The 27,953-nt window shown below is 39.9% G+C and overlaps 1 protein-coding gene across 10 annotated transcripts in view; it reads left to right on the forward strand.

Moving 5' to 3' along the window:
* The window catches only part of nrxn2b (neurexin 2b), a 719,424-nt gene that overhangs the window by 411,331 nt on the left and 280,140 nt on the right, over positions 1-27,953 (forward strand). For all 10 annotated transcript variants that reach the window (XM_004567086.2, XM_004567090.2, XM_004567089.2 and 7 more), the window contains 2 exons: positions 4,771-4,944; positions 8,021-8,140. In XM_004567086.2, the coding sequence (XP_004567143.1) occupies positions 4,771-4,944; positions 8,021-8,140 (294 nt within the window). The remainder of the gene's footprint in view (positions 1-4,770; positions 4,945-8,020; positions 8,141-27,953) is intronic.

Below are 27,953 nucleotides of genomic sequence, written 5' to 3' on the forward strand. Positions count from 1 at the left end.
GTAAAAACCCCACGGTAATAGGGAGAAAACCCCAAAAATCAGATCACCCCCTGTGAGCAAGGACTTGGAACATAAAGAACCAGGCTCAGGAAGCAGCAGCCATCTGCCACGACGGGTTTGGGCAGACACGAAAAAAGACTCTGTCTGGAAGAGAGCCAGAGATTAATAATAACTAATAATGAAATGCAAAGTGGTATAAACAGAGAGTTTTGCTAAGCTCTGAACCTGACTATCAGTAGCACTGTGTGCTAAATCACAGCTCACAGCAAATTATAGATGTGATTGAAAGTAAAGTCGGCGCCTTACTTATGTTTTATGTTTTAAAAGTTAAAAAAAAAAAAAAGTTATTTTTTTAATTTTTTAATTTTTATTTTTTGCCTGTCCCATTTGGTTCTTTTGCCGTCACAATTGTTGTCTGAAGACCAACAAGGATACCCAATGGATTTATTTTGCCAAATGGATCATCGTGGCATTGCCGTATTGGTCCATTTGATCGACCTTTGTTTTTATTATTTATTTTATTTTATTTTCAGTTTTTACAGACGGGACAGACATGAGTGAGGGATAGGAAAGTGAGAAAGAAAGAGGAAGGAAAAGAAAAACAGAAGGGGAGAGGGACAGTGAGAAAGGGGAAAAAATAAATAAATAAATAAAATAAAATCTCCTGGATCACCTGTTGAGAGAGAAAGAATAGAAAACAAGCAAAAAAACCAAAGCAACATACTAAACACAACACCATCACATTAATCTAGCTAAGTGTAAACAGCAGTAAATACTAAATATTCAATGTTGTTGTGCAGCACGCAGGACAGACAACGCACAATGTGCTTTGAAGTAGTAGCTAAGAAAGGTGTAATTTAAGTCTACGAACAGTGAACACCTGTGTGCACACCTGTGTGGATCAGCGCGCTTGTATTCAAATGGTTTCCACATGTAATGGTCTGCAAGAGGATGTAGAGAGCCATAGCCCCGTCCAAAAAAAAAAAGTTATTTTTCAAATAAGTGTGAAAACAAATGAGCCTAAATTAGGAGCATCTGTCAAATGTAAAAATGGTAAAATTGTGCTCATTATAACTGCGCGAAATTGAAGCATTCTACTGTATAAACAGAAAATTAATAGATAAGAAAGTTGTGATGTAAGTGGGTGATCTCTTCAGATGTCAGGAACCTTCACAGTAAAACAATGCTGAAACCGTGTTAGATGAAAGAAACAGAAAACCAAAAAAATGAAGGTAGATGAGCTTTAATATTTGCTGTGGAATAAAACGTCCATGGCCCAGATGAACAAGGGAGGCAAAACTTTAGCCAAAGAAATCTGTAATTCAAATGAAAAGATATTCAACTCCAATCGGAGCACAGCGAGACCCCAGTTCGCTGAGTGGGCGTGTGCATCTGCGCTGCATACTTATTCTTCAGCTGTACTCTTTACTCCACTGAAAGAAAACAAAACTTGCATGACTAATTTTTACAGTACATCTGGCACAGCCCTCCCTCCTGTCTCGTCTGCTCTAGTTATGCAGCTGGTTAGTAGGGGTGCAACGATACACAAAATTCACGGTTCGGTTCGATACTTTGGTGTCACGGTTCGATATTTTTTCGATACAAAAAAAATGTTCATGCCTTTTTAATTTGTCATTTATTAAAATTATAAATATATATTTTAACTCAAAAGTACAGTTTTTAAATTTAACCCTAACCCTTGTGCGTGTTTTTTATTTTGACAGCGAATGCGCACCTGCGGACCACTTATGTGCAGCCCTGGTTATTTAGCTCGTCATATTGCAGCCACAGAAATTATTTTGTCCATGAAACCATAAAGCTGCACTTTCTTTTTGCCTTATAGTCTGATTTGTCATAACTTCTCCGTTTTGTGGTAAGCTTTTCTTTGGCTGTCACTTCTTCACCCTGACCTGTCTTATTTGGCTCAGCAGAACTAAAATATATATCTGTCTGTGAAGGTTCTCAGTCATCCAGGTCATCGTAGTCAAATATAAATCCTGCTGCTTTTACACACGCACTCACATAAGCTCAGCGATTCTCTGCGCGATCAACCTCTCACATGTTTAAGCTGCGGGAGATTTCACTTGTCATGTTTGCATAGTAAGCTAACAATTAATAAGACGATGTCAGAGGAATTGGTGCGCAAATTATCATCACTCACAGATCAGTGCTGTCGCTCTCTATACACAGTTTGCACGATTGCAAAGTGAAAGCAAAAAAACAAGCGCAAATTCAAACGCGATTTCAATATGTCACATATTGACAGTGGCTCACCGATGCCAATGACATAATTACCCAGCTACATTTCTGAAAGAATGCAAAAGCATTGACATATATTTTTCCTACAATAGCCCGACGGGCAGGGCAGAGATAGATTTTGGTAGCCCGACTGAAAAAATCGCTAGCTCCAGGACGTTGGGCTAGCGATATTGCAAGCCCTGTATCTGATTGAGGAATCACTCATCTTTGGAAAAGAGAGTTTATTACAGAGAAATGTCTCTTTCCAAAATAAAAGCTATACTATCCGCTTCTTCTGGGCTATATTCTCAGCAGCATATTAAACAGCTGTCTAAATGACTCGGCTAAAGTTAGTAGCATGCTTGCTTGTTTTTTTTCTGCTTCCACTTGTCTTTGCACTAGGATGATGTCGGCGTAAATGTGCAGTCATATTCGTTGTGTTCCCACTAGTGCTTTCAGGTTAATCTCGTTGAAATGACCTTAACGCCACAACACGGCAAATCTCCGTTAACGAGCTACTGCCGATCGCCTGTGCATGGGGCTAGACGGCCAACACGTTAACGAGCTAACTGCGCTAACACACTAGTTCCCACCCATGTAATTAAGCATTGCATGGCACATCCAACATACTGTTTTACTTTAGTCCATGACTGCTTACCTTCAGGGTCATACGCCACATGAAAACCAAAATAATTCCAAACGCCAGATCTGAATGAGGGTGGGGGAGAGCTTAACTTCTGTCTCGCTAGCTTGCCCTGCGCTCTTCCTTCTGACGATGCTGTCTGTGTTGAGCGCTCAGTGAATCTGCGTTCGACTACTCCGCCTAGGCTGCACTGTCGACCCTAGGCGGAGTAGTCAAACGCAGATTCACTGAGCGCTCAACACAGACAGCATAGTCAGAAGGAAAGTTGATAAAATAAATTACAAATTTTGTATTGTTCGATACATATGCGTACCGAACCGAAAGCACTGTATCGAACGGTTCAATATCGATACGAATATCGTTGCACCCCTACTGGTTAGTACAATCTCTAACATGCTGTTGACTTCTGCAGAAATGCGTTGTTTGCTCTTTTGAGATTAATACCATACTGATAATTTCATATTTGCTAAATGGTTCTTACAGCCATGATTTCAGGACATCATTCAGTTGGACAGCTAATGCTTTCCTTGTATTGATTATAATGCCCGGGAGCCCTGGCTGGAAAATATGAAGTGTCAAGTACTCATTAATTCTAGACACGACTTGGCAAACATCATTGACTCATTCCATTACACAAAGTCCACATATAATTGACCTTGTGGCTCATTGCTTCTCAGTTGAAAGTTCTGGTTTTCAGCTGTGAAAAAATTATTATTGTAGTTTGTCCAAGTAGGAAGGTTTTCAGATGGCCTTATCTTTGTAGCAGGATCTTGCCCCTGTGTGAAAGGTTTTGCCGGATGCTCGTTTTATGCCTTCTTAAAGATAAAGCGTAAAGTAGGAGTTTTGATGATATGAAAAGCCTGAAGCATTTCAAACCGTGTTTATTCATATGCATTTACATCAAAGGCCTTTTTGTGTTTATCATAATTTCGCTTGGCATTTTCTGCAAAACTTTCCAGAACAGAGGGCTGAAATAGAAAAAGAGAGAGGGAAAATAATTGGAAGACAGAAAAAGTGATGGTTATTTCCTTTTATGTAGTAATATAAAGAGACCTTCATTTGTAGCTTTATCATTTTGCTTAGGATTCGCAAATTCTGTCTGCTTAAAGAGCTTTATATGTTTATCTTTCACTCCATGAGAGTGCAGTACACGGACATGTTGGTGGAATACGTCTGTCAGGTTTCACATGACATTGCCAATCCTTGTGGCTTGCTACTGTACAGTTTACACATGTCAACCATAAGCTGTTTCTTTGAATCGAACATGTTCTTCAGACATGTTCTTGCCGCCTCAGTGACAAGCCTTTTGTCAGAGTGTCTCTCAGGAGAAAAAACCTCCCAGCATTGATGGTACAAATCTTCACAGTGCACAAGCATAGTTTGGCATTCATAGGAACCCCATGTACCTACAGATGGCTTAATGATTTGCTCAAAATACCAGCAGCCACGGTCACAGTACTTGGTGTTGTTATTATGCTAACATGATGTTCAAGTTCTTTTCCATAACTGTGCTTTTCATTCAAAAACTATATTAGAGTATCTGACATTTTATACCGGCACACATACACGCAGATATTGCGATGCATTCATAATCCATTTCTGAGTTGATTACAGTCACTGAGTGATACTCCAAATATGGATGTAATTATTTGGTATGTATTTCCATCATCGCTCTATTTCTAGACCACTGAAATATTTGGCAACCTATTTTTATACTACGACCGTGTTGTATAAAAGCCTCCTATTGACACCCGTTGCTGTTAGAAATCAAAATGTAGTTTTTTTGTTTGTTTGTTTTTAACTAAAATGAACCAGTAAATTTAAAGGATTTCTACTAATGTTAACCATTGGCTATTTCTCATTGGTCTTATTATGGGTGTGTTTTGCAGGGGAGCTGTACATCGGTGGCGTGACAAAGAGCATGTACAGCAATCTGCCCAAACTGATTGCATCTCGGGACGGGTACCAGGGCTGTCTGGCCTCTGTGGACCTGAATGGGAGACTCCCTGACCTGATCGCAGATGCCCTCCACAGGGTGGGCCAGGTGGAACGAGGCTGCGATGGTAAGTAGAAGCAGCAGCTGTCATATACTGAGCTTAATATGCAATTAAACTGTTTAAAGATAAGAAATCACTCAATCAATCATTAAATCTTACCTGTGAGTCACTAGGGGGAAATCAAATGGCAATGATTACCATCTAGTGTAGAATACACTTGTCTTAATATTAATAAGAGTCATTTCATTCAGTGAATGCCAGCTGGTCAACAGTTTCTCACTTTACATATTGACTGCAATTATGAGGAAACGATTCGGAAGTTGAGTTTGTTGTTTTGGGACATGAGTAAAAATCTTATTTCTAATAGTAACTCTGCCTTCTTAAAGTTTCATTGTGACCTGCTTTAACATAAGCCTGCTTCTTTAGCTAAGCGACCATTTAAGACACTGAAGTATAGTAACCGAGTCCATTTTCCATATACTTTATTCCCTAATATCGCCAATGGCCACGCCCAATTCTCTGAGCTCGGGACAGTTCTTACAGTCTGTCCTCTGTATATCCTCTCTATTGCACTATAAAACCTGCATGAGGGAAGCACCTCTCCCCTCTAATGTTATTGTCAGTGTGGAAAATCTCAGCAGTGCTCCACCCTTGCTGGCTTTTGCTTCATCAATCTTGCATTTGTCATGTTTTTACCTCTGCTGCGCGGGGCTGGCCACCATGTCTCAGGCTGCATGGCTATGGTGTGGGGTAGTTAATCCTGAGTATAACAGTAGATTTTGGCTATAGCATTTCCCCTTCCACACACCCCACCCTTAATTCCCCTCCACCACGTCTCAATGGCATACAGAACGTTGGAGAGCACAGACTTGATTTCCCTGAGGACCGCATTGGCCGACTAGATGCAGTAGTGATCCAGCTTTTTCTCTCCACCCCCCCCCCCCCACCCCCCCTTCTCTTGCTCCCTAACGCTGCTACTTCTGCCAGCCAGCCTTATTACCTGCCTACAGTTATACACCACAATTACTTCGCTCCAAACAGAGTTTAAAACTGCATTAAGCTATCATATTGAATCCCGCAGGCACCAGAAATGGATGCTAATATTAGTTAATGATTTGATGTGCCAGGGATTTGAGCAGTAGTAATTGACCAGTTTTGGAACGGTGGACTCTTTTGACAAATATTAGTATATCTAGTCCTGGGGCTGTTGCAAAACCATGTTTTCCCTTGTTGATATTGCAGGAATAGATCAAAAACTATTCTGACTGGTGATCTAATTTAACTATAATCACTTTCAGAATATTTTCCCCGAACCATATACCAGAGAAGAAGCGCTGTTTACATGATTGATCTGTTGGTAGGTTCGATCTTTAAAATGCTGGGTTTCAAAAGAAAAAGCAAGACCGCTGAAGGTGACTTTTTTAGATGTATTATTTTCCTGGATGTGGATCACTGCTAGGGTCCGCACCAACCTGGTTCTTAGGTCATTGTTAGCTTGTGGACTGGGGATACAGAGTGGTCAGAGGTGGCTGCTGGTCTAGTCTCTCCAGAGATAAGGCCAGACAAAGGCTAGAACATTGAGCTTTCTCTTGTAACTGCATACTGACTCAGCGGATCACAACAACAAAAAACAAGATGAGGGGAGGAAGTGAAGGAGACTGAAGTCAAGGTACAAAAGCACTGTTGCTTATTCATTGTAGCTCAAGACAGGAGAAATAAGCAAAAAATGGGCAGTCTATGTCCAAGATAAATACAAAATGCTTTCAATTTACATTTTCTAATCATGCAAAATAAATAAGTAAATAATTTTAAAAAAGCATGTAATCTACATAATAATTTTTGCAAGGATTGGTGAAATATTTGCTTAAGAAACTCAATTAAGCACACTATTAGTACGTAGGCAGATGTTCAAGTTGTAACCAAGCTGCTAATCGAGCGCCCGGTTGTCAACAGCAAGGTAATGGAGATATGTGCTCAGTTGCTTTTTACCTTTTCTTGAACATTTGGAGCAAACATGACAGATGAGAGTCTTATGCTCCAACAAGTTTAAGGCACCTAATAGCATGTTCTCATGAGCTCTCAGGAAGAAATGCAAAGATAACGTGAGTAATATAAAGGAAGAATGAACAAATCATTTAATGGCTTTTGCTTATGACAATATATTCTATTAGCTATTCTATAAGGACATAGTTAACACAGAAAGTGGACAATTTAAAACAATTCAATTTAATTCACTTTGAGTCATATATGGGAATTTATATTTAAGGCGAAGATCTTACAATAATATAGAGAAAAACACCCAATCAGATGACCTCCTATGAGCAAGCACTTAGCGACAGTGGGAAGGAAAAACTCCCCTTTGATAGGAGGAAACCAGGAAGAACCAGGTTTAGGGAGGGGCAGCCATCTGCTGTGATTGGTTGGTGAGGGGAGAAAGACATGCTGTGGAGGATTATTAAAAACTAATGATTAAATGCAAACTGGCATATAAACAACACAAAATAAAACATTTCATTTTTATAAGTTTGGAGCACGCGGGTGGGGGTGGGGGGGTAGGGTGTCTTAATTGGACCACTTGTAAATGGCACAGTGAGATGTCTGTTTATCTTTGTGGAAACAAATTAGTCTGGCACTGAACCATGGTTCTTTAAAAATGTCTGTGTTTAATTGAGATTTTAATGAGAAACCCCACCAACACAACAGCCACCACACACATTTATTTTTAGAACCATTGTTTTCCTAACATGTTATCTGTATCCTAATCTTATAACAGTAGTTCATTGTTATTTTCTTTTGCCTTCTAGCATTATCATTTTACCATTACCATCTTTATTTTGAGAACAAGTAGTCAAAATCTATTTTTCTTGGAAAGTCGTGTCTTCTTCCATTTCAGTCAGTCAGCAAAGGCAAAACACTTGTTGAATCTTGCCAGCTGATGTGACAGTGCACTGTTGGGTCAATAGTGTGTGTAATCCACAGTGGAAAAGTCACGAATTGCTAAATGGAGCTTTAAAAATTGTCCTTTGCTCTCATTATCCAGAGTGCATGATCGTTTGCTTCTGCCTTTTGGTCTTAGAAATATTTAATTTTGAATGAGATTGAACAAAAAATGTGATGGCGTATGTTTTGGTTTTGTCTTCAGGACCCAGTACCACCTGTACGGAGGAGTCCTGCTACCATCAGGGGGTGTGTCTCCAGCAATGGGAGGGCTTCACCTGCGATTGCAGCATGACGTCCTATGGAGGCTCATTTTGCAACGACCGTAAGTCAAAGTTTTTGTTTTAATTGTTTAAAAATGGTTAGTAGGTGTGTGAGTGCAGTGAGTCAGGCGGTGGAAACATATTCAGTGGTGGTTAGCTGTTGTTTAGTGGTTTAAAGTTAAAGCTCCACAGGCAACGTTGTAAGTCTGCTTTCAGAGTGTCAGTGAAAGAGATCTGTATTGTATTAATAAAGTGATTGGTGAGCATTCTCCAATTGATAATTTAATTTTTTGCATGAATCTTCAAGCCGTCATTTAGTAGATGGATGTTCTTGTGCTGCATTTCTACATACATGAACACATCCTCACAGATCCGGTGTCTCAGTTTGGAACTAAAAAATGTTTTTGTAAATTAGCTGCAGAGCTTGTTAACATTTGACTGCTAACAATTAAAATATCTAAACATTAGCTAATAATAATGACTTTAATTGGATAATTATAATTATTAGCTAATGTTAGGATATTTTAATTGTGAACAGTCAAATGTTAACAAGCTCTACAGCTTGCATAAACATTGTTTAACAAGGTAAAGTCATTATCGCACTTCAGTAGGGCCACACAGATTGGACTCATTCATTACTCTTCAGATGGTGATGGTACTGTCTTGTTATTCAGAGTAAAATCCTGTACAACTCTAACTTCACCATGAAATTTACCATGAGTGCTAACACATGCTGTGAGGAGAAACAGTGATCTAAGTCCCATGTACCTGCCACATAGCCCCCTGCTGGGTGGCTGGAAGCTGGGGAGTGAAAGAAAAAAGGTAGAGAACAGCGAGACACAGGTTAGTCACTTATGTGGTTTTTAGGTCAATGCTTTTCATTCTTTTTTCCTCTCGTACGTTTGTAATATTATAATCTGGTTGTGGCTAAGGCATTCACTGAGGGTGAAGTAGCTGTGCACCCTATAATTAAGTGTGAACTAGCTTCACTGAAGTGTGGAAATGACTTCATAAATATCCAGATGTCTGATGGGGAAGGTTTTATTATAAGCTATAAGAAACCTGACTGTGAGGTTTGATTTGTCATTGTTCTGGATTTAGTGTAGAAATATGCATTATGTTGTTAACTGTTAAAGCTAAGTTATGAAGCTAATTTTATACCTTTTTTAAAAAAAATAATAAATATTGCATTGTTTAAGAATCCTGTCTGTAGCAGTGTGCTGCTTGGTAACTTGGAGCGCATGTACAATTAGCATCCAGCACTCTTCACAGGCTTGATGTAAGCAAGGGCACAAGTAGGGTGACAGGCTAATAGACTTGTTTGCACAAGTCTTTGTTTGCTCATGAAGTGGTGGGTTAAGAAGTACCAGCCTCAGCTTCTTTGCTGTTTCTTTTCTTTTGTTAAACCAATCCATGTTTTATTTGAGAAAGACTTCATTTTTGTTGTGTGCTTTTTCCCTCGTTATATTGGCTGCTGGGTTAGCTATACAGAATATGACCGGGCATGATAGTAAGGAGCTGATTAGCAAGGTGTTCTTTTGGTTCCTGGAACTCTCAAGCAAGGAGGAGAAGGTGATAACTGTTTTGTCGGCATGACAGCTATGCCGAGATAAGCAGAGATCCTTCGCTGCTTGGGAGGGGAGAGCAAATGATAGAAAAGGGGAAAGGAGGCTTATTCCTGTGCTCGAGTTGTTGCCTGTGGGGCGCGTTAGCAGCTTTACTGTGCTGCTTTCGAACATGACAGGTAGAAATATAAGGAACCAGTGAGTATACCAACATGTGCTCTGTAGAAGAATCTGGAAGATGTGTCTGTTTTGTGAGAATGTATAGAATGGAGGACAGGACTTCACCAGCAGCCCGATCAAATCTATTGTGTAACTGCAGAGAAAAAAACGAAGCATCTATGTAGAACAAGTTTGAGTCTGCAGTGCAGAAAAGTCTTATTAAGGATTCAGCTTTAAATCAAGCTGTGAAAATCTCAGACATGTAAGACTGTAAACACTGACATGGGCCTTTCGTCTTTTTTTTGTTTATAAAAGTGCAATTTTACAGATCTGTTGGCTGCTGGTTAAAGTTCTCTCACAACTTGCTGCAAATGATATGATGCGTTTTCAGTGAGGGGCTGACATACTAGTGTAAGATTCATAATATTCATTCATAACAGCTTAAAAAAAACTGTTGGCATCACAAATTTGTTGGTGACACAACAATGGGCTAGTTTTCACATGTCAGCATAGCTAATTAAAATTAAACTGAAAAACATTAAGGCCCTATCAGTATTTTTTTCTTGTAAGATGATACATTGAAGAACTGTTAAACAGTCTGGAATAATCAGCACAATAATCATCAACTAAGCTGATGTCGACTGACACATTATTCCAAATGTCTAACACAGCAGTATGTCAGCCTCTTCCAGGTTTTCATGCATTGCTGTAGCTTGTTTTTGTTGTAGCCTGTCCTTTCTCCCCCGACAACAGCGCCGCATCTTTTGACCTGACCTTCTGCTGTCATTACCGTCTGCTTGAAACTATGAAAATCAAATTTCATCTCCTGACTTTGAGAGCTCACACTAACTTGAGCTTTTGGCTTCTTGGCTTCTGATCTTAACGTTCTTCTCTTCATACTTCTTGAATCATATCACTATGTAAGGAAAATTTCAAACGTTCCGAACTTCAAGGATTTTTCTTTTTCTTCAGATTGCTGTGAAAAACCAAGGTAGGAAATATGATACTGGGTAGCAATGAAATGGGTGCTCCAGATCCCGAGATATTTCAACATGTTTACCTTGGATGCAGACAACTTGCAGTTGCAGACTCTTACCAATAGGGTTATGGGTTGTGCAACAAAACCTATATAGATCCTGCTTGTTTGTCTTTTTGCACAATCACAATAAATCTGGGATAAACAAGTGTTTGGGTCGCCTAACTCTAACAGAAAAAGTTTAAATGCATGTGATCAATAGAAGAAATACGGTGAGCAAAAATAAATGACAAAGACCCCTCTTTATCTCGCAGTAGGAAGGAGAGATATAGCGCACGCACAATCACACTTCGGTGTTACCGGTAGGGCTGAACGATTATGGAAAATAATCTAATTGCGATTTTTTGCCCCAATATTGCGATTGCGATGCGATATGCGATTATTTTTTAAGGTCTTTGTCTTCTGTATTATTAAACAAAGACAAGCAATACATCATATAGTATGGCCAATACTATATTACATTAATTTTAAACTGTTCTTTCCTGGAAGACAGACCTCTGTTATGATGACATGAGGTGATGCATGAATTGATGACTGACATTTTTATTTAACTTCTTCAATCACAACAGTATATTTGAACATACACAATAGTTTATTTTTAGCTTACAAACATCTGAGCATAAAGTGCTGACAAGGAACCCTGGTGTAAACATTAAAATGAAAGTCAGTACAATGTGCAGATTGCAGAAATATACATAAACAAAATCAGTGGCTTTACCACACTCAGTTTTTCGACATCTGTGAACTACTAGACAGTCATTCAATTAAAAAATAATATTAAATAAATAAAACTAATAAATAAAAAATACACACATCTTACTGATCTCTGCAGTCAGTAACATTACACATAAAGTGCAAACATAATAGCAATTGTATAAACACACACACAAACACGCCTTTAAAGTTTAAAGGCGTGAAATTGGACGGTCTAGCCTTCTGATTAGCTAATCAGAAGGCTAGTTCTGATTAGCGTCACCGCTGTCTCGGTGGAGTTTAATAAACTCGGCCGTCTGCTTCTTGCTATCTAAAATATAACCAGACACTGGTGTAAATTCTCGACTGTCTCATACTTCTGTTTAATAAGTTTTCTGTTTGACGTTTAGTCAGCTGTGTGAAAACCAAGGAGGAACCCACCAGGGGGATTAATAAAGTTTTATTTTATCTAATCTAATAACTTTAATCTCAGCCAAACCGATTTACTCACGAACAAACAAAACACTGAAAAAAGCCCAACAATAACATTTTTAGGTTGTCTAAGTGACTTATATATTACGTTTAACCCGAGCAGCGAAACTCCGCGGTGATCTGAAAATGATGTGCCGGGAGTTGTGCCGTTCTCGGCCGCATCAGTAACCCTCGAGCTCCCGGCTAGCTGTCGAGCTGGTGGGTAGCAGACGCCTCTGAAAACGTCGAAGCACTTTTGCAAATATGGGATATCTTGATAAACCGAGCAGATATTTGATGTTTACACAACTACTTTCTCGCCTGAAAATATGTTAAAAGTTTATTTTGTGACCCAGAAAGATTAGTATGAGTAATTTTAAAACTTAGTAGCGGCCGCCATTGCTGGAAACTGGAGTTTGGAATTCTGGGATATGGTAGTAATTTGGACAGCCTTATAATCGCAGTATAATCGCAGCCTTTGCGGTTAGAAAATTGCACTTGATCATGTCGCGATATTATCGCAAATGCGATATATCGTTCAGCCCTAGTTACTGGCCACACAAACAGACTTAATAAAAAAGATATGTGATTGCCACTGCTTTTCATTCTCTGTGGGGAATAAAATAATGCATAATTATTTCAGTAATCATTCTTGCGCTGTTGTTTGTAAAAGAGCTTTCTTGGTGGCCATAGTAGACAAAGCTTAGAGGGTCTTTGGGTGATTAATCACTCTCTGCATGTACACTACACTCCTCTACACAAACACATAAAACAGAGTGGTGCAAACATGCACAGTCCCACACCTACAGCTTAATTCAGTCGCACAAGAACACAGTAAGAGACGTGTTTCACGTGGTGAATATTTTTCAGTGGAAAAAGCTCGAGTCATTTCCGCAGTCCAGTCCCAGAGTCGTTTGTTTCACTCTAGGTGGAAAGGTTATCAGAATTATTGACACTGCAGTTATTATTTATGAATGCAGATTCACAGTTCACTGGAGAAGATATTACATACAGATAGAAGCGATTCCATAACAGCGTATGTGTCGTACCAGATAAAGTGAGGCTATTTGTCTCTATTGGATATTATTACCTGTTGGGCGTCAGCCAATCATATCCACTACCTGGGATGCGAGGAAGCGAAAACACAGAGAAAAAAACATTTAAAGTTAAATGTATTGTTTTTTTTCCTTTCATGTTTAATTAAATTATTGTTTTTCAAAAAAAATGTGTATTTATTGAATACTTTTAATACTTTACTTTCCCATCTGAATGTGAGAATTTTGGAACTCGTGGAGTTTTGGTGTCATGCTATCTGCAAGATGTCTCTTTATTTGTTTTGAGCGTTTCTACTAGCAATTTAGGGCAGGGTGAAGTTGGCATGTTCTTCCTGTGTCTGAGGGGGTTCTCTCTGGGTACATTGGCTTCCTCCCACAGGTTGAAGACATGCATGTGAGTTCTGCATAATTGGTCATTCAAAATTAGCCCTAAGGGTAAGTGGTTGTCTATGTCTATGTCTGTCTTCTTGCCCTATGACAGCTGGCTCCACCCCCCTCGTATGTCTCTTGATTGGATAAGAGGAAGAAAATAGATGGATGGTTTAGTACAATTGCCTGCTTGCTGAAGTTGTTTCCGTAAGTGGCACTGAAGCGATTTCATTTAGACTTAGCAGCTGACACTGATACTGATGTTATAGAAAAGAAATGTGACGCTGTAGACATTTAATTTCCCTGTGACAGAAAGTTGATATTGGATCTGGTCAATGTAGCCCGTGTTAACAATGTTTCCTGTTACCCCTACCTCACCATCCCCACACCATCCGAGGTAAGGGGATGGTCTGTCACTCAGTCATGCCGGATACATTTTTTTTTCTAGTTTGTGTGATGCACATCTTCTGAGCAGATATCTGAAGTAATTGAAACATTTAATATTTATAGAGCAGCTCTCATTCTGCTGAATAGTATTGTTTTTGCTTCTTCAGTGACCTTCAGTGGTCAGTTTAGTCTGGCAGGCCTACAGCACTGCACTTTAGGAAAACAGTTGGGGGGGGGTGTTAATAAATGAAATATGGCTGAAGGGAATGATGAGGTACAAATGAAATTGGCACTTGGCATTTCTCAACAGGCTTTACTTTGGAAGCACCTCTGAGACACAGGCGCTCCAACAGTGTTTTGTATCTCTTTTTTCCTACGTCGCTCTTTTTTTTCTCCTGTTCTCATTAACAGTAGAAACAGACTGGGTCTGCTGTAATGCTCAAAAACACATCACATTCATCTAGAACTGCAGGTTGTTTCCAGCACTGTAACACTATGTTTGTGCACGCAGATGCATTTGTGGAGCAGCAAATAATAAAAAAGCTCATACCCCTTCTTTCACACACACATATACGCACATACACATACCAGAGAGCATTTGTTATTCCGCTGCAGCCTGCAGTGATTGACTGGTCTATTTGTCTCTGCATAGCGTATAAGTGGGCCACTTGGTATTCTGCCTTATTCATCTGGAACCAACTCAGACAGAGATGCTGTGTAAGAGCGTGTGGAACGAGGACTTTGTTTCTCTCTTGCTCTTTCATTTTTCTGTTTATGTGAGTGAGAGAACAACGGAGAGAAAACGAGACGGAGAGGGATGGAGAGGAAGAGCCAGGGAGGAGATGCTCTGTTTGTGCAGTTCTTTGTGTGGCTATATGCACTGGTTGGGCATTAGCACAAAACTTGCATGTGTACAACGAATCCAGCTGCGAGGCCATAGTGCTGTCAGGCATACTAATCGAGCACAGAGTGCCAGTTTGTTTGCATTGCTGCTGGTTTCAATCTGCCTCCTCTCCCTATATCTCATCTCGATTTATTTTCTCCATCAACATTCCCACACGCAGCATGAAAAACAACCTCATCAGAATGCTTTTGTGGTACAAAAGATTGCCACTGAAATTGGACTTTCTATCTAGAGTCTTTGTGAACTCTGCACACAATTTGTCTTTTATTTTTTTGTTGCGTTGCTTCTTTATAATTTGTAAAATACATGTTTGCATGTAATTTCTAACAAACAATTATTTATTCCAAGTTCTGTAATCATTGTTACATTTCTTTGCACCGATATGTGAACACTATCTGGTTTTCAGCATGCATTTTTTAAATTTTCTCGAGGCTCTTACTTATATCACCATATGAGTAAGCAAATAAGTTGACTTCAAGAATTCTAAAGGGACCAAATGCAGCTCGATAAGTGTTGTGTTTCTTGCTTCAGCTAGCCTACTGTTAATGTTTGATGAGCTTGATAGGTTTAAACAAGCACTGGTCACGGCAAGTTCCTCTTGTCGTCTCTCTTTACCGAACTTTAATGAAAGCCGATCACTGAAATGCATTCGCTCTCCTCCGCTCCACCAACTCTACAGGTGATCGTTTGCTTGGTACTTCAGTCGAAAGGCAAACCAACAGCAAAAACAAAAAGCTTTAAAAAAACGAAATAAAAAAAACCCAATGATGGCTGCTGGTCTCCGGAGCAAGACAGAATCCTGCCTCACTATGTGTAATGCACTTGGTTTAGGCTTAACATCGATTGTCATGCCACTTGTTGTGATGAAGGTCACACTACCTTCAGCATGGACAGCGTGTCCTCAACGCAGCATGGATCAGGACAGACTTAAGGGGAGGCTTTAGCCCTCTCACATTCTCATCACCAGCTAACTCAGTCCAAGCTCAGGAGGAATGAGTAAGCAGACCGGCAAAATAGAGGGGAAAAAAAGTCTCCCACAAACCTCCTGATCCAACCACGGATCCAAGAAGACATCCAAAAGAAAGACATAAAAGCCAACTGCCTTTCACGTGTGACTGGGTCTCACTTTTTTTTTTTTTTTGTTATATTCTCTGTAGCATTGCATTATCATTTAATGCTTGGATTTGGTATTCATTCCTCCCACCCCTTTCTGTGACTACCATCTTCTCTCTGCACTGTTGGCCAGCCGGTCCCAAAGTGCCGCTGTTTGGACCTCGCGATTAACCGCCACCTCATTAAGCCAGAAACACAGTGTGAATCCTGAATAATTACTTTACTTTTTTTCTCTTTCGTGCCCATAAATACACACACAGAGACCCACAACAAGCTCCCTCTCCACTTTTCAGTAGTGGGCTGCTTTAAAAACTAGATGGAGAGAGACCAGGGAGGCTGCAGCTATCTTCCCATTTGCAGACACGGGGGGTGAAAGTATGGGCAGAGAAATGAAAGTATGGATAGAAAGCAGTGGAAAATAGAGTGTGAGTGAGTAATGAAATAGTGTTTGGGCATGCAAATGCTTTTTTGGCTTCTGCAAAAGAGGGCAGTGCTAAGCCCATTGGACTTTAGAAGTCACTATTTCAAGAGCTTGAAGGAGATTGGTTGAAGGTTGATGCCCACATTATGTGGCCTGTGGTGCATAAGACTTAGGTAGTGAGTGGAATACTTGCACTATGTTAATTCAAAATTTCAACGAGTGTGTAAATGTTTTAAGAACTCTGCACACGTGCAATACATGACAAAGCGTGTAGCTCGCTGTGGAGGTAGATATTAAATATTACAATGGCAGTAGTTCTCATTTAATTCATCTGTTTAGCTGTGAGCACAGTTTTAGAAAACTATTGTAGATTTTCTAAACCCTTTCTGCTAAGATCATTAACTTCAAGTTTCAGCAAACATCTCTTTTCCCCAGAGTGTCTGTCTGTCTGTGAGCCTGGCAGCTTTGGCAGGTAGGCCAGACTTAATATCTGTTACTTCCTTTGTTCACACTTTTTTAGTAGCGGCCAAGTGCCAATATATTGAACCTGACTGAACTGAGTGGTACAGATACAGTACACGTTCTTCCAATCAAACTGAAGTAAACTTAACTTGGAGAAATTCTCTTGTGATGTGTTCGTGAACGCTATCGCAGTTGTTAGAATTACACAGGTGCCAGTCACAGGCAGCTGCTAAAGATCTTTATGCCATGTCACTTATTGAATCCCCTTTCTACTATATTCTGACTTGTTTTGACTCATTGTCAGATAGGATGGATATGTTAATCTGTCAAAAGATCTTTATTTCTTTTATGTGCCATTCATTGTTCTCAGCTTCGGTTTCAGTTTATGATTTTCAAACACATTCAAACATTTCAAGAAATGTAAATGATCAGTTTCTGGAGCATAGAATGTGTTTCTGCCTTTCTGTAAATTAAGGAAATGAATGTTTGCACTGCAAACCTTTGGCCATGCAGAAGAAGCTCATCTCTGGAAGAAGATATCGTCTTCCCTGGCATGAATGACAGCTTCAGGACGAATAGATGCCCAATTTTCATCAGTCATCGGTAGTGCTGACTACCTGAAATAATAGCCAGTGCTTTAGGAGTGGCTCTGCATCCAAAATACTTGAAATATTGGACAACACTGGCAACATATTGGATTTCGTCGGAGGAAATGCTGCGATGCTAGGCGGTTTCTCACTTCCTGCACACTCACACACATGAAAACACATAAGAAACTCAGCGGAGAATGTCAGTGTTTCCTGAGGGCATCCGCACAGAGGGAGACCTTTACTCAAGCTGACATAGCAGATCATCAGGACTGACGTGTACACACACGGATGCACACGCATGCATACAAACGCACACCTTTCTTGTATTTATCCCAGTGGGGGTTGAGCTGTCGATAAGTTGAGCTGACAGTCTCCCCTTCACCTTGTCCTTCGTCTCCTTTCTCCTGTCCCTTTCCTCCACTTCTCTAGCTCCTTGCCCTTTATACCCCGTACAACCCCAATTACACTCTTTTTCCACTGGTGCTCCCCGTAGGCTGGGGAAAATCCCATGTTGCTGGTAACGGGGATTAAGCTTTTAAAGCATGAGAAAGTTAAACATTAATACTAGGATGTTAGAGTAATTGTGGTCTTTCAAGTCTATTCAACCCTGACGACTTCATTCAGGGTAAAATATGAACAAAGTTTATGGGATATATACGTGGAGGCCATCCTACCATAAACCATTCAGAATTTGTATTGTCCCCATACATTTTTAGAGATAAAGATTATTGTAATTAATTAAAAGTGAATTTGCTCAACCTTGAGTTTTACTTCTTTTGTCTGCAAAATTAACAGAAGTAAAATTGGTTTTAGAAAAAAGTAACGCAGGTTGAGCTTCTTGCTGGAAGAATCATTAGACACAGCGTGTCTTTGAACTCTTTTGGTGTCCTTGAACAAGAATCCTTTATTTGCACACTCTCCAGAAATAACAATTGATTATGTGTTAGCAAGAGGCTTAAACTGGGTTTTGAAAACATGCGCTTCATTTGAAGCCAAGATTTAACTCCTCAGACATTGTTCCCTCCTCAGTGGAAAAAAAGGGAAATGAGACATCTAGTGCATGCGTAATTGCAATAAAGGAGCAAGAGAAACATGTGCCACGAATTCTGGTATTTGTTTAGCAGTTTTGTGTCAGGTTGACTGGAATAATCACAGAAAATTACAAAAAGCACAAGAATCGCATTTAGTTTCATATTCTGATGTATTCAGGGCATGTACACAATCAAGTGTGCTGTTCATGAACTGTATGTAAATGTCTACCTACTGTCAAATGTATCACAACTGAATTAGTGGAAATAGGCCGTATTGTTCCGGTAACTGTCTTGTTAACAATAATGAGCCCTCAAGAACATAAGATATGTCTAAGTAGGTTTATTCCTGTGCTTTCTCAGTACAAGAGGTTTAACCTGCAAGATGTGTACATATTGAGTGAACATGCTCTTACAGTATATTCAAAGAAATCAGGAAAGTCATTATAGCATAAACTCACTCCTACCTGAACACTGGTTTATATGTTTTGTACTCACATCTTCTCCTCTATTTCAAAACACCAGTAATAGAATTGCTCGAGCAACACAGCCCAGTAGCCATTTTAAAACCGGCCCTTAATCTGTTGCCCAGTGAGCTGATAAATGATAGTGGCCACGGAGGATGATAAATCAGGAATATCCCTCACTGCCCTTCTATTTCAGAAAAAACAGAACAAAGAAACCTGTACTTTGATGCACACTGTACAGCTTTACAGTCTTTGGAACCATATTATTAACCCCACGATGTAATTTTATGTCATTTCATTGCTATTCTGTGCAAACGTAAAAATTCTAAAGTATTTCAGCTTGATTTATTACTTCATTCACAAACTAATTTTTCAAATCTCCAGTATATGTACGCCTGATTTCCCCGACTCAAAGTGTTCGACTCAGTGTGGTGTATGTGCTTCTATGTCCCTCTGTGTGTTTTATGTCGGTACTATATTGAGATGTGCTGTGTTGAGTCTCTCCACATTATCATACATGTTTCTTTTCGGCGTCTTTGATTTCTGTACTCTGACGGGTAACGTGGGGATGGGCCAAGTACAGATGAGAGCAAGCAAAAGACAGAGAGCATGCGAAGATGTAGACGGGGACGCCTGCAGAGAGGGAGAGAGAGATGGCACTGGTTTCAAAGCCTCCCTTTCCTTAGCTGTCGAGGGAAAGTTTGACTTTCACAGTTGGAATGTAATAATCAAGTCAGCCTGCTCTTATCCTTCTAAACGAAGTCCCCTAACAATCTGACACAAGACAAAGTTTGTATTTTTAAATTTCAGTTCTATATTTCATGTTCAGTACTTAGCAGGCATTGATGCTGACTTTGTAAGGCACACAAGCTTATTTTTTCTGATTTTATCTGTTGCTTTTTTAGCAAATCCAGCTCAGTAAAGCATTTGTGTCCAAGCAGAGCCCCATCATCATCATCATCATCATCATCATACCAAACTGATTAATGCATTAATTAAACCCCTTGACTCTATTTATCTTTAGATAATTATGATTCAATGTAAAGTTGTGTCTCCTGCTTCAGGGATTTATTGTGTACATTTCTAATGCATGTACTTAAGGTATAGTCACATCTAATTAGTGTTACTAGTCTGCTAATAACACACATTTCTTCACACTTGTGTCATTGTATATGCTTACTACACCCCATTGCACAGTTGTTGGTTTATTTTTATTATGATGATTTTTCTGTTCACCAGAATTTTTTATCGTCTTTATCTTTTGCGTTTCTTGACACACAAATCAAGCAGAGCAGGGCCAGGCATATGTATATAACAAAGTAGACAGGTGTCCTTGAGCAAGGCAGAAACCCCATTAATAACCCCCAATGATGACAGGCCGCTCCTCTCTGAATGCAGCCATTCTAACCCAAGTTGAAAGTATATCGCTGTAAAGTTGAGAATGCATGCATTTCAGCAAATCTGTTAGCGGCACTTCTAAGAGAATCAAGAAGAGTTTTATTCCCATTTTTGATGCTGCTGGAGGATTTGACCCATCTCCATAAATCATCTTTTGGCTGAACATCCAGCTTTGCATTCTCTCTCTGACTAGAAAAGTATTTGTCTTATGATTTCAAAAGGTTCTGTCTTCTTTTTTTTTTTTGCTTTACCGGCTAAAAAGTAAGCCAGAACCTCTTCTCCGCTCTCTTGTCTCCCTGTGCTTGGCACTTCGTGTATTATTCATGGCAAGTCTGTTCTTTGTAAATAGAGTAGCTCAGGCTGCCCAGTCAGCTGGCATGTATCGGAGGGACCACAGGCAGGCCTGACAAAACATTTCTACTGTAAGAGCTTTTAAAAGCAAAGGTGGGAGGGAAATGGGCAGAATAATGACAGTGAAACAAAACGCTATATCAACATTAAGACTACACTCCCACCGCAGAAACGCACATGCACACAACCAGGAGCCTTGGTGAGCACTGGCTAAACAAACAAGACCTGAAAACTAATTTATGCCTCTACTTTTTCAAAAAGTCGAAAATGTGCTTACAGCAGCAGTACTCTTGAATAATGTATTTGCATCGTGCTTGTCAATTTGTATAGTGCTTTGTCATTCCTAATTCATTCCCTTCACTCAGGAATAGAACAAAGTATTTTCAAACTCTGGCAAATTGGAGATCGAGATATAGTCGAGTGTTTCTGAGGTATAAACATATTATGTCATTCATCACGATTATAAAGCTTACTTTTTCCTTGCACCGTCTTAAATATTTATTCCACTTTTTCTTTCCTAAACAAAATGTTTTCACCATCTGGCAGTTCAACTAGTTCATATATCAAGATATAAGTTGCACGTAAAAACAGATTAGCAAGTAATGGAAACTTTCAGGCCTCTTGTTGAAATTGCCCTGCTTGCCCGTGTGCTAAGAAATTCGCTTGCAGAGATGCACTAAATGTACAGAGTAGAGATGACACGATACCACTATTTTATGTCCGATACCGATATCATAAATTTGGATATCGGCCGATACCGATATGAATCCGATATAGTGTGTTTTTTAATCAATAAAACTGTTTGTTTTTTATATCTTGCTGCATTTTGTATAAGTTCAAACTCAAATTTAAAAACAAAACAAAAGACTAAAGCTATTCTGTTATACCTGTATGCAAAAAATACACTGCACCCAAAATATTTCATAGTTCAGCAATACTGATCAATCTAATAAACTTAACCTTCTCCATCCTCCCTATTCTGGTATTTTAAAGAGTAAGCAACCTAACTAATAGGGTTGCAAACTCCCAGCAAAAAAAAAAAAAAATGCACAGAAATCAATTATTTTTCAAGAATAATTAAATAGATTCAACATCTTTCTTCAACAGAACTGCAGACTGCACAGATGGTATCTTCCCAAAAGGAAAAAGTACTAGCTTACTAGGGTATATTACTGCATTTCGTTGCCCTGTACCTGTGCATGTGCAATGACAATAAAGTTGAATTCTATTCTATTCTATTCTATATTAGACTTAACAGTTACTATATACAGTAATGGACTTCTATACATTTTACATCAGATTAAAACTTTGGTTGTAAGATTCAGATAATTATTTATTAAAAGCTAGACATTTTAAATGAGAATAAGAAAGAAAAGTATGTCTTTGTGCCCCCTTTTCCCTGTTCATGCCCTATCGGCCCCCTGGCTAAACTTTGCTAGATCCGCCCCTGCACAGTTACCAGCCGTCAGCTGCGTAGAAAAAGATCCTGGTGTTGAAAGTAATATTAAATAAATTCTAACAACAGATTATCAAGGTTAAACGTGCTGCTGTTGTTCAGCCGCTGGTTTCCTCTTTCTGGCGCGAAGTGGGCGGTAAACAAGAGAGACGGACTCGCGACAGAAAAGCCGATCAGCTGATCATTGATTGAAGTAGCAGCAGGAGAGGGAGGGAGAGAGAAGAGGCACTCGCTCCATATATCGGTTGTTAAGCTTAACGCTGGAATGCTTTGCAAACATTCAGAGATGAACTTACACACTTGCTTTACTTCTCTCTGGGATAACTTTCTCTGAGATGAAATGGTGTAGGTAGTGAGGCTCCAAATGCTCAACCAGACACGCCACAGCCACTCTATCATGTGAGCATAATGCTCCGACGTGCTACATTTATGAGCTGAGTTATGCTATGTCGCAAGTTTTGTGAGGTGCTTTTTTGATATTTGATATTTACATTTTTTATTTCTCTCCAATATCCGATCCAGTAATTTAGGTCAGTATCGGACCGATACCGATACGTAATATCGGATCGGTCCATCTCTAGTACAGAGGCCATTCTTTTCTGTGATCTACCTGCTTTAACATAGTGGGCTAATCAATGACATAATTCCTAATGTAGCTGCATATAAAGCCACATAAACCTAAAGACACACACCTTTAGCCAAAAGTTGTTTTACTGGTCTGTAGAAGACGTGTGGATCGACATGCCGGTGCAGTTGCTGTGATGCTATGATATGAGTGAAACAATTTATCCCTAGAGCATACTTAACCATAGAAGAGGAGGTAAAAAGTATCAATTATAACTATATTTATTATGTAAATAACTAATATTTAGGAGAAAAGAGATGAGCATGTGTCAGAGCAGCTATAATGATCCTGGTTTAAATTTTCTGTGGACTGAGACAGATGAGCGAACATCTGTGTGATCAGTGAGCAGACAGATAATCCTTAAAGGCTTTTGTAGTGGCAAAAGTTAAAGACATTCAGATCATGCTAATACAAAAGGCTCCACCTGATCTTTTCAAGCCTGACCCAAATTTTTAGAACTTCCCAGGAGATGGGCCAGCTCCCAAAATCCTTCACAAAGAGGAATGGACTTCCTCACATACCATACAGGGAATGAGTGATTGTAAATACCTCACACAAGCCAAGCAAGGTAAAAAACGAACTGCAGCTCAAAAATGAGAAAGTAAGAGTTTGTCTCCAGTGACTGCTGAATCATAAAATAAATTTGGCATGTCTGTTAAGATCACAATGCTTACATTTCCAGAAACCGGGGATGATGAGGAATATGCAACTCCCAGCCGTGTTGCGGGTCAGTGAGTGGAACTGCGTAATTGAAGCTCTGGTCAGTGATTTGGTGAAAGTGTCTTTTGAACAAATCTTTTTAATGACCTGTTTCAAGTGAAGAAAGAAAGTGTACTTTATACAGGTCTACAGACCAGTAAAACAACTTGTGAAGCAGGACCTTTTAGAAAGAACCACTTTGCACATCGCTACTCAGTTCTGAGATTAACCCTAAGGCTGTTTAAATGTAGCCGAGTTGCTGAGAAAGACAAGTGAGGAGTCGGAATAATTTCTGTCTGTCTCACCCCCAGCAAACCCAACAGTCACCCCATACACACAGCCATCACCACCACCACCATGGTCCCCTACAGTTAAATTTAGCTGTTCTAATTCCTGTTGTCACCTCTACAGACTCTGCCAATGGCTCTGACTTTATTTTCCTCCCACCTTAACATATCTTTGTATTTCAGCATTTCTTTTCTCTCTTTTCCCCTCATCTGGCAATGATATAAATGCTATAATTTTATTCAAAGTGTAATCAGCTTAGTGTGTTTTTGTGCAAATCACTGTTCATTAATTAAGGACCTAAGCTGCTAGGTTGACCTGAATTATTAACCTTGGATTATCAGGCTCTCTGGTGTTTTAATGGAACAAAACTTGTATATTAAAATCTTAGGAAAATAGACATTAAATAGCATCTGGGTGTTTAAATTAGACCGAGGAATGCATCCTGTCTTCTGTATCGCATCATTGGGAAATAAGGGTCGTCCTTTCCAAACATCTTTGCAGTTTCCTTGGCAGAATAAAAAAATTTTTTTTTCTGTGAAGTCTTTGTGGAAAATCATAAAGTATTACGCTATAAGAGATGCAATTCTGCTTTCCTTCAATGATTTTCTGTTTTAATGTGAGCTTGACTTTCCAATACAAGGCTTACAGACTACTAAATTGGCCTATCTTCCCAACTTGCCACAGATGGAGCATGCATGAGTTGTCTGCATGCAGGCATTAAGACTGCTTCGATCTAAAAACCCATCAGTGTGACATTCCCCATTGTGCAAATGTCTACGCATGCTCACTCCCACACCCTCCCTTTGGGCGCGCACACACGTAGTCAGGGACACACAGCCTAATAAATATTGCCTCCCTATTTTGTGTCATTCCACTCCCTGGAGAGAGGCCTCTATCGACAAGCCAGCACAGCTTTACCTGATCAATAGTCTCTTTTCTCTCGTTCTCCCTTTTCTGTCTCCCCTTCTCCCCGCACGTCTCGCATATATCTCAACTCCCTGTTCTCCTTCTGATCTTGCAGCTGAATTACTTCAAATCTTGAGCATATATCCACAGAAACACAAAAGCTCTGATCAGCCCCGCTTGGTTTTATTTTTAATCAATTATTTTATACCAAGCAGCTGGCAGAAGGGAAAAAAGAAGCTGACAAAGAAGGGGGATGGGTGCTTATTGTAAAGCAGAGAATTTTTCACATAGCAAGGTTCACGTTGCTTCATCCCAGATGTGCACAGCCAGCTGCCATCAGCAGCACTAGAATGTGTTGCTTGGGAAAAGGCCAAAGGGTCACATGAAACCTTTTAAGTCAAACAAGGCTGAGTAAGGTTCTTGTGCTCTGCCTCTCGCTCCCTTATGAATAGTCTATAAAGCCTGGAGCCCCTTGCTTGCATACACGCACTTGCATACTGGAAATGTAGATGGCTCAGCCGGCTTCATACATATGCAGAAACAATGTGTTTGTCTTATCTCGTGATTCACATTGTGCCCGTCGGTACTGAAGTGCTTCATGATTCAGTGGAATCCATAATAACAGATGAATGAACTCTATTTATAGTGATTATTGGCAATGATATAATTAGTAGTAATACAGATGTTGCTTCCTAAGAATGAAAACAGCAACAAAAAAGAACTCCAAATTCATTTTCCGTCAATCAGATTATCTGTGAAGTTAATCTGCTTTGAAATTCGTCAACTATAAACTGTTCCCTCTAATTGGAAAATAGCAGGAAAACGTACTCCGCTTTCATGTGAGAAAATGAGAAGTTGTTTTTCTCTGCGAGTTCCCGAATTTATCGGCTCTCCGAGTGTTAAGGGCTTTTCATCGACAGCCGGTGTAGTGCTAATCAATTCCACAATAAATACACAATGAAACACGGATGCAGTCATCTAAGGTAGAGGCAAGTAACCAGCCGGTACAGGACTTTAACTGAAGCCCAACACACACATAATGATTTCATTGTCAAAATGTGAATATAGAACATGGAGAAAAAAAAGAAGGGTAAAAACTGAAGTGGAGAAACAGGGATTGGGATTGGATACAGATTGGGAACCAGTTAAAAATTCCAATGCTGTTTGCAGATTAGATTCAGTTTGACTTAGCCTAGAAAGAAATGCAGACATGAGAGAAAGAGAGAATTTATTATTTTGGCTATATAGATTTTTTTTTCAACATAGTGGTGAATTCAAGAAATTGGCATAAAGGTAAAAGAAAAACAGAGAGAGAAAGAAAACTGTGTCTGTATATAGTTTCAGTAGCTCATTCTCCACCCACACTCATCATTGGTGGCATTTGTGGCTGTCAAGGACTGAAAGAGGGAGGAAAAATCCTTACTTTTGATGCTGGGCCTAGCTGCAGTGATAAAATATTGAAGCTGTTTTCAGCTCACAGCACAGCCCCAGCTCCTCATATATCATGATTCCAGAAAAACCCTGACCCCTCCTTTCCAGCTGCTATCCTGCCCAGCTATACCTCACCTCTACCCTTCCCATCAATTAAGAGACAATGTATGATTTTAAGGATAAGAGCATAATGAGACATGACAGTGCTGTTCAGAAGGCTTGACTCAGACAAACTTCCGTGTTCTTGCCACTGTATACATGGAGCACTTAAATACATCTTGGCTGATGTGGTTAGCTCTTAGTAAAAGTGTGGTCCACTGTAAAAACTGCCAACATACAAGACCACACCTTAGAGGACATGGGAAAGTGTAGACTGTATGAATGGTAGTGGAAATGGTAAGAAAATCGCCCCACTAGTGAACTCTGAGCATAATTCACATGAGCACGCCAAAGTAAAAGCTCTGCTTTTCAGCTCTTCATACAACTTTAGTGTTGCAAATTTTATAATAAAGTCATAAATTGTTTCTATGAATCACCTTCATTGTTTTTTGTTGTTGACGTGAATGTTTACATTGTAGGAAAACTGCACAAGATTCAAAAGCACTAAGAAAGACATCCCACATTCAAATCAATCAACAGGTCGTGTAAATAAATATGGCACTATATGTGTTTTAAAAAAACAACAACATTTTTTTTTTATGTTTTATTTTCATTTATGAATCACACGATGTAGTGTCTCAAAAACAGAAGCTTGAGTGTCCTCTGGATAGAAGCTGCAGTAATCCAATCAAAAGTGGTCGTTCATAAAATGCTGCTGCAGCGAGCTGAGTGGATAAAAATGTGAATGCAAGGAAACCACATGTGCTCCTTTTCCAGCATATAAGATAAGATAAGATAAGATAAGATAACCTTTATTAGTCCCACACGTGGGAAATTTGTTTTGTCACAGCAGGAAGTGGACAGTGCAAAAGTTATGACGCAAAAATTAGAATACAATAAGAATAAATACAGTACACAGCTGTACAGAATAGAATAAAATAATATACTATATACAGTAGAATAAAATAGAATAAAAATATACAATAAGATAAAAATAGAATACGAATGCTATATACAACTGAGTAAAAATACAACGATGCCAGAAAAGATTATTGCACTTAGTGTTATTGCACATGTGTGGATGTGTGTGTTTGTTCAGTTAAAGTCTTTGTTGTGGAGTCTGACAGCAGTGGGGAGGAAAGACCTGCGAAATCTCTCCGTCCCACACCGTGGGTGCCGCAGTCTCCCACTGAAGGAGCTGCTCAGTGCTGTCACAGTCTGCTGCATGGGGTGGGAGACGTTGTCCAACAGGGATGACAGCTTAGCCGCCATTCTCCTGTCACTCACCACCTCCACTGGGTCCAGAGGGCATCCTAGAACAGAGCTGGCCCTTCGGATCACCCTGTTCAGTCTCTTCCTGTCCCCAGCAGAGATGCTGCCGCCCCAGCAGACCACACCATAAAAGATAGCAGAAGCCACCACAGAGTCATAGAAGGTCTTCAGGAGTGGGCCCTCCACCCCAAACGACCTGAGTCTCCGCAGCAGGTACAGCCTGCTCTGCCCTTTCCTGTAGAGGGCGTCTGAGTTATGAGTCCAGTCCAGTCTGTTGTTCAGATGAACACCAAGGTACCTGTAGCTGTCCACAGCCTCAATGTCCATACCCTGGATGTTCAGTGGTTGCAGTGGAGAATGCTTGTGCCTGCGGAAGTCTACCACCAGCTCCTTGGTTTTACTGGCGTTGATCTGGAGGTAGTTCAGCTGGCACCAGTCCACAAAGTCTTGGGTCAGACCTCTATACTCCTTGTCGTCCCCATCAGTGATGAGGCCGACTATTGCAGAGTCATCAGAGAACTTCTGCAGGAAGCACTGGGTGGAATTGTGGGAGAAGTCTGCAGTGTAGATGGTGAAGAGGAACGGAGCCAGAACCGTTCCCTGTGGGGCCCCCGTACTGCAGACGACCCT

This window comes from Maylandia zebra, linkage group LG3, assembly GCF_041146795.1.
Source record: "Maylandia zebra isolate NMK-2024a linkage group LG3, Mzebra_GT3a, whole genome shotgun sequence".
Lineage (NCBI taxonomy): Eukaryota > Metazoa > Chordata > Actinopteri > Cichliformes > Cichlidae > Maylandia > Maylandia zebra.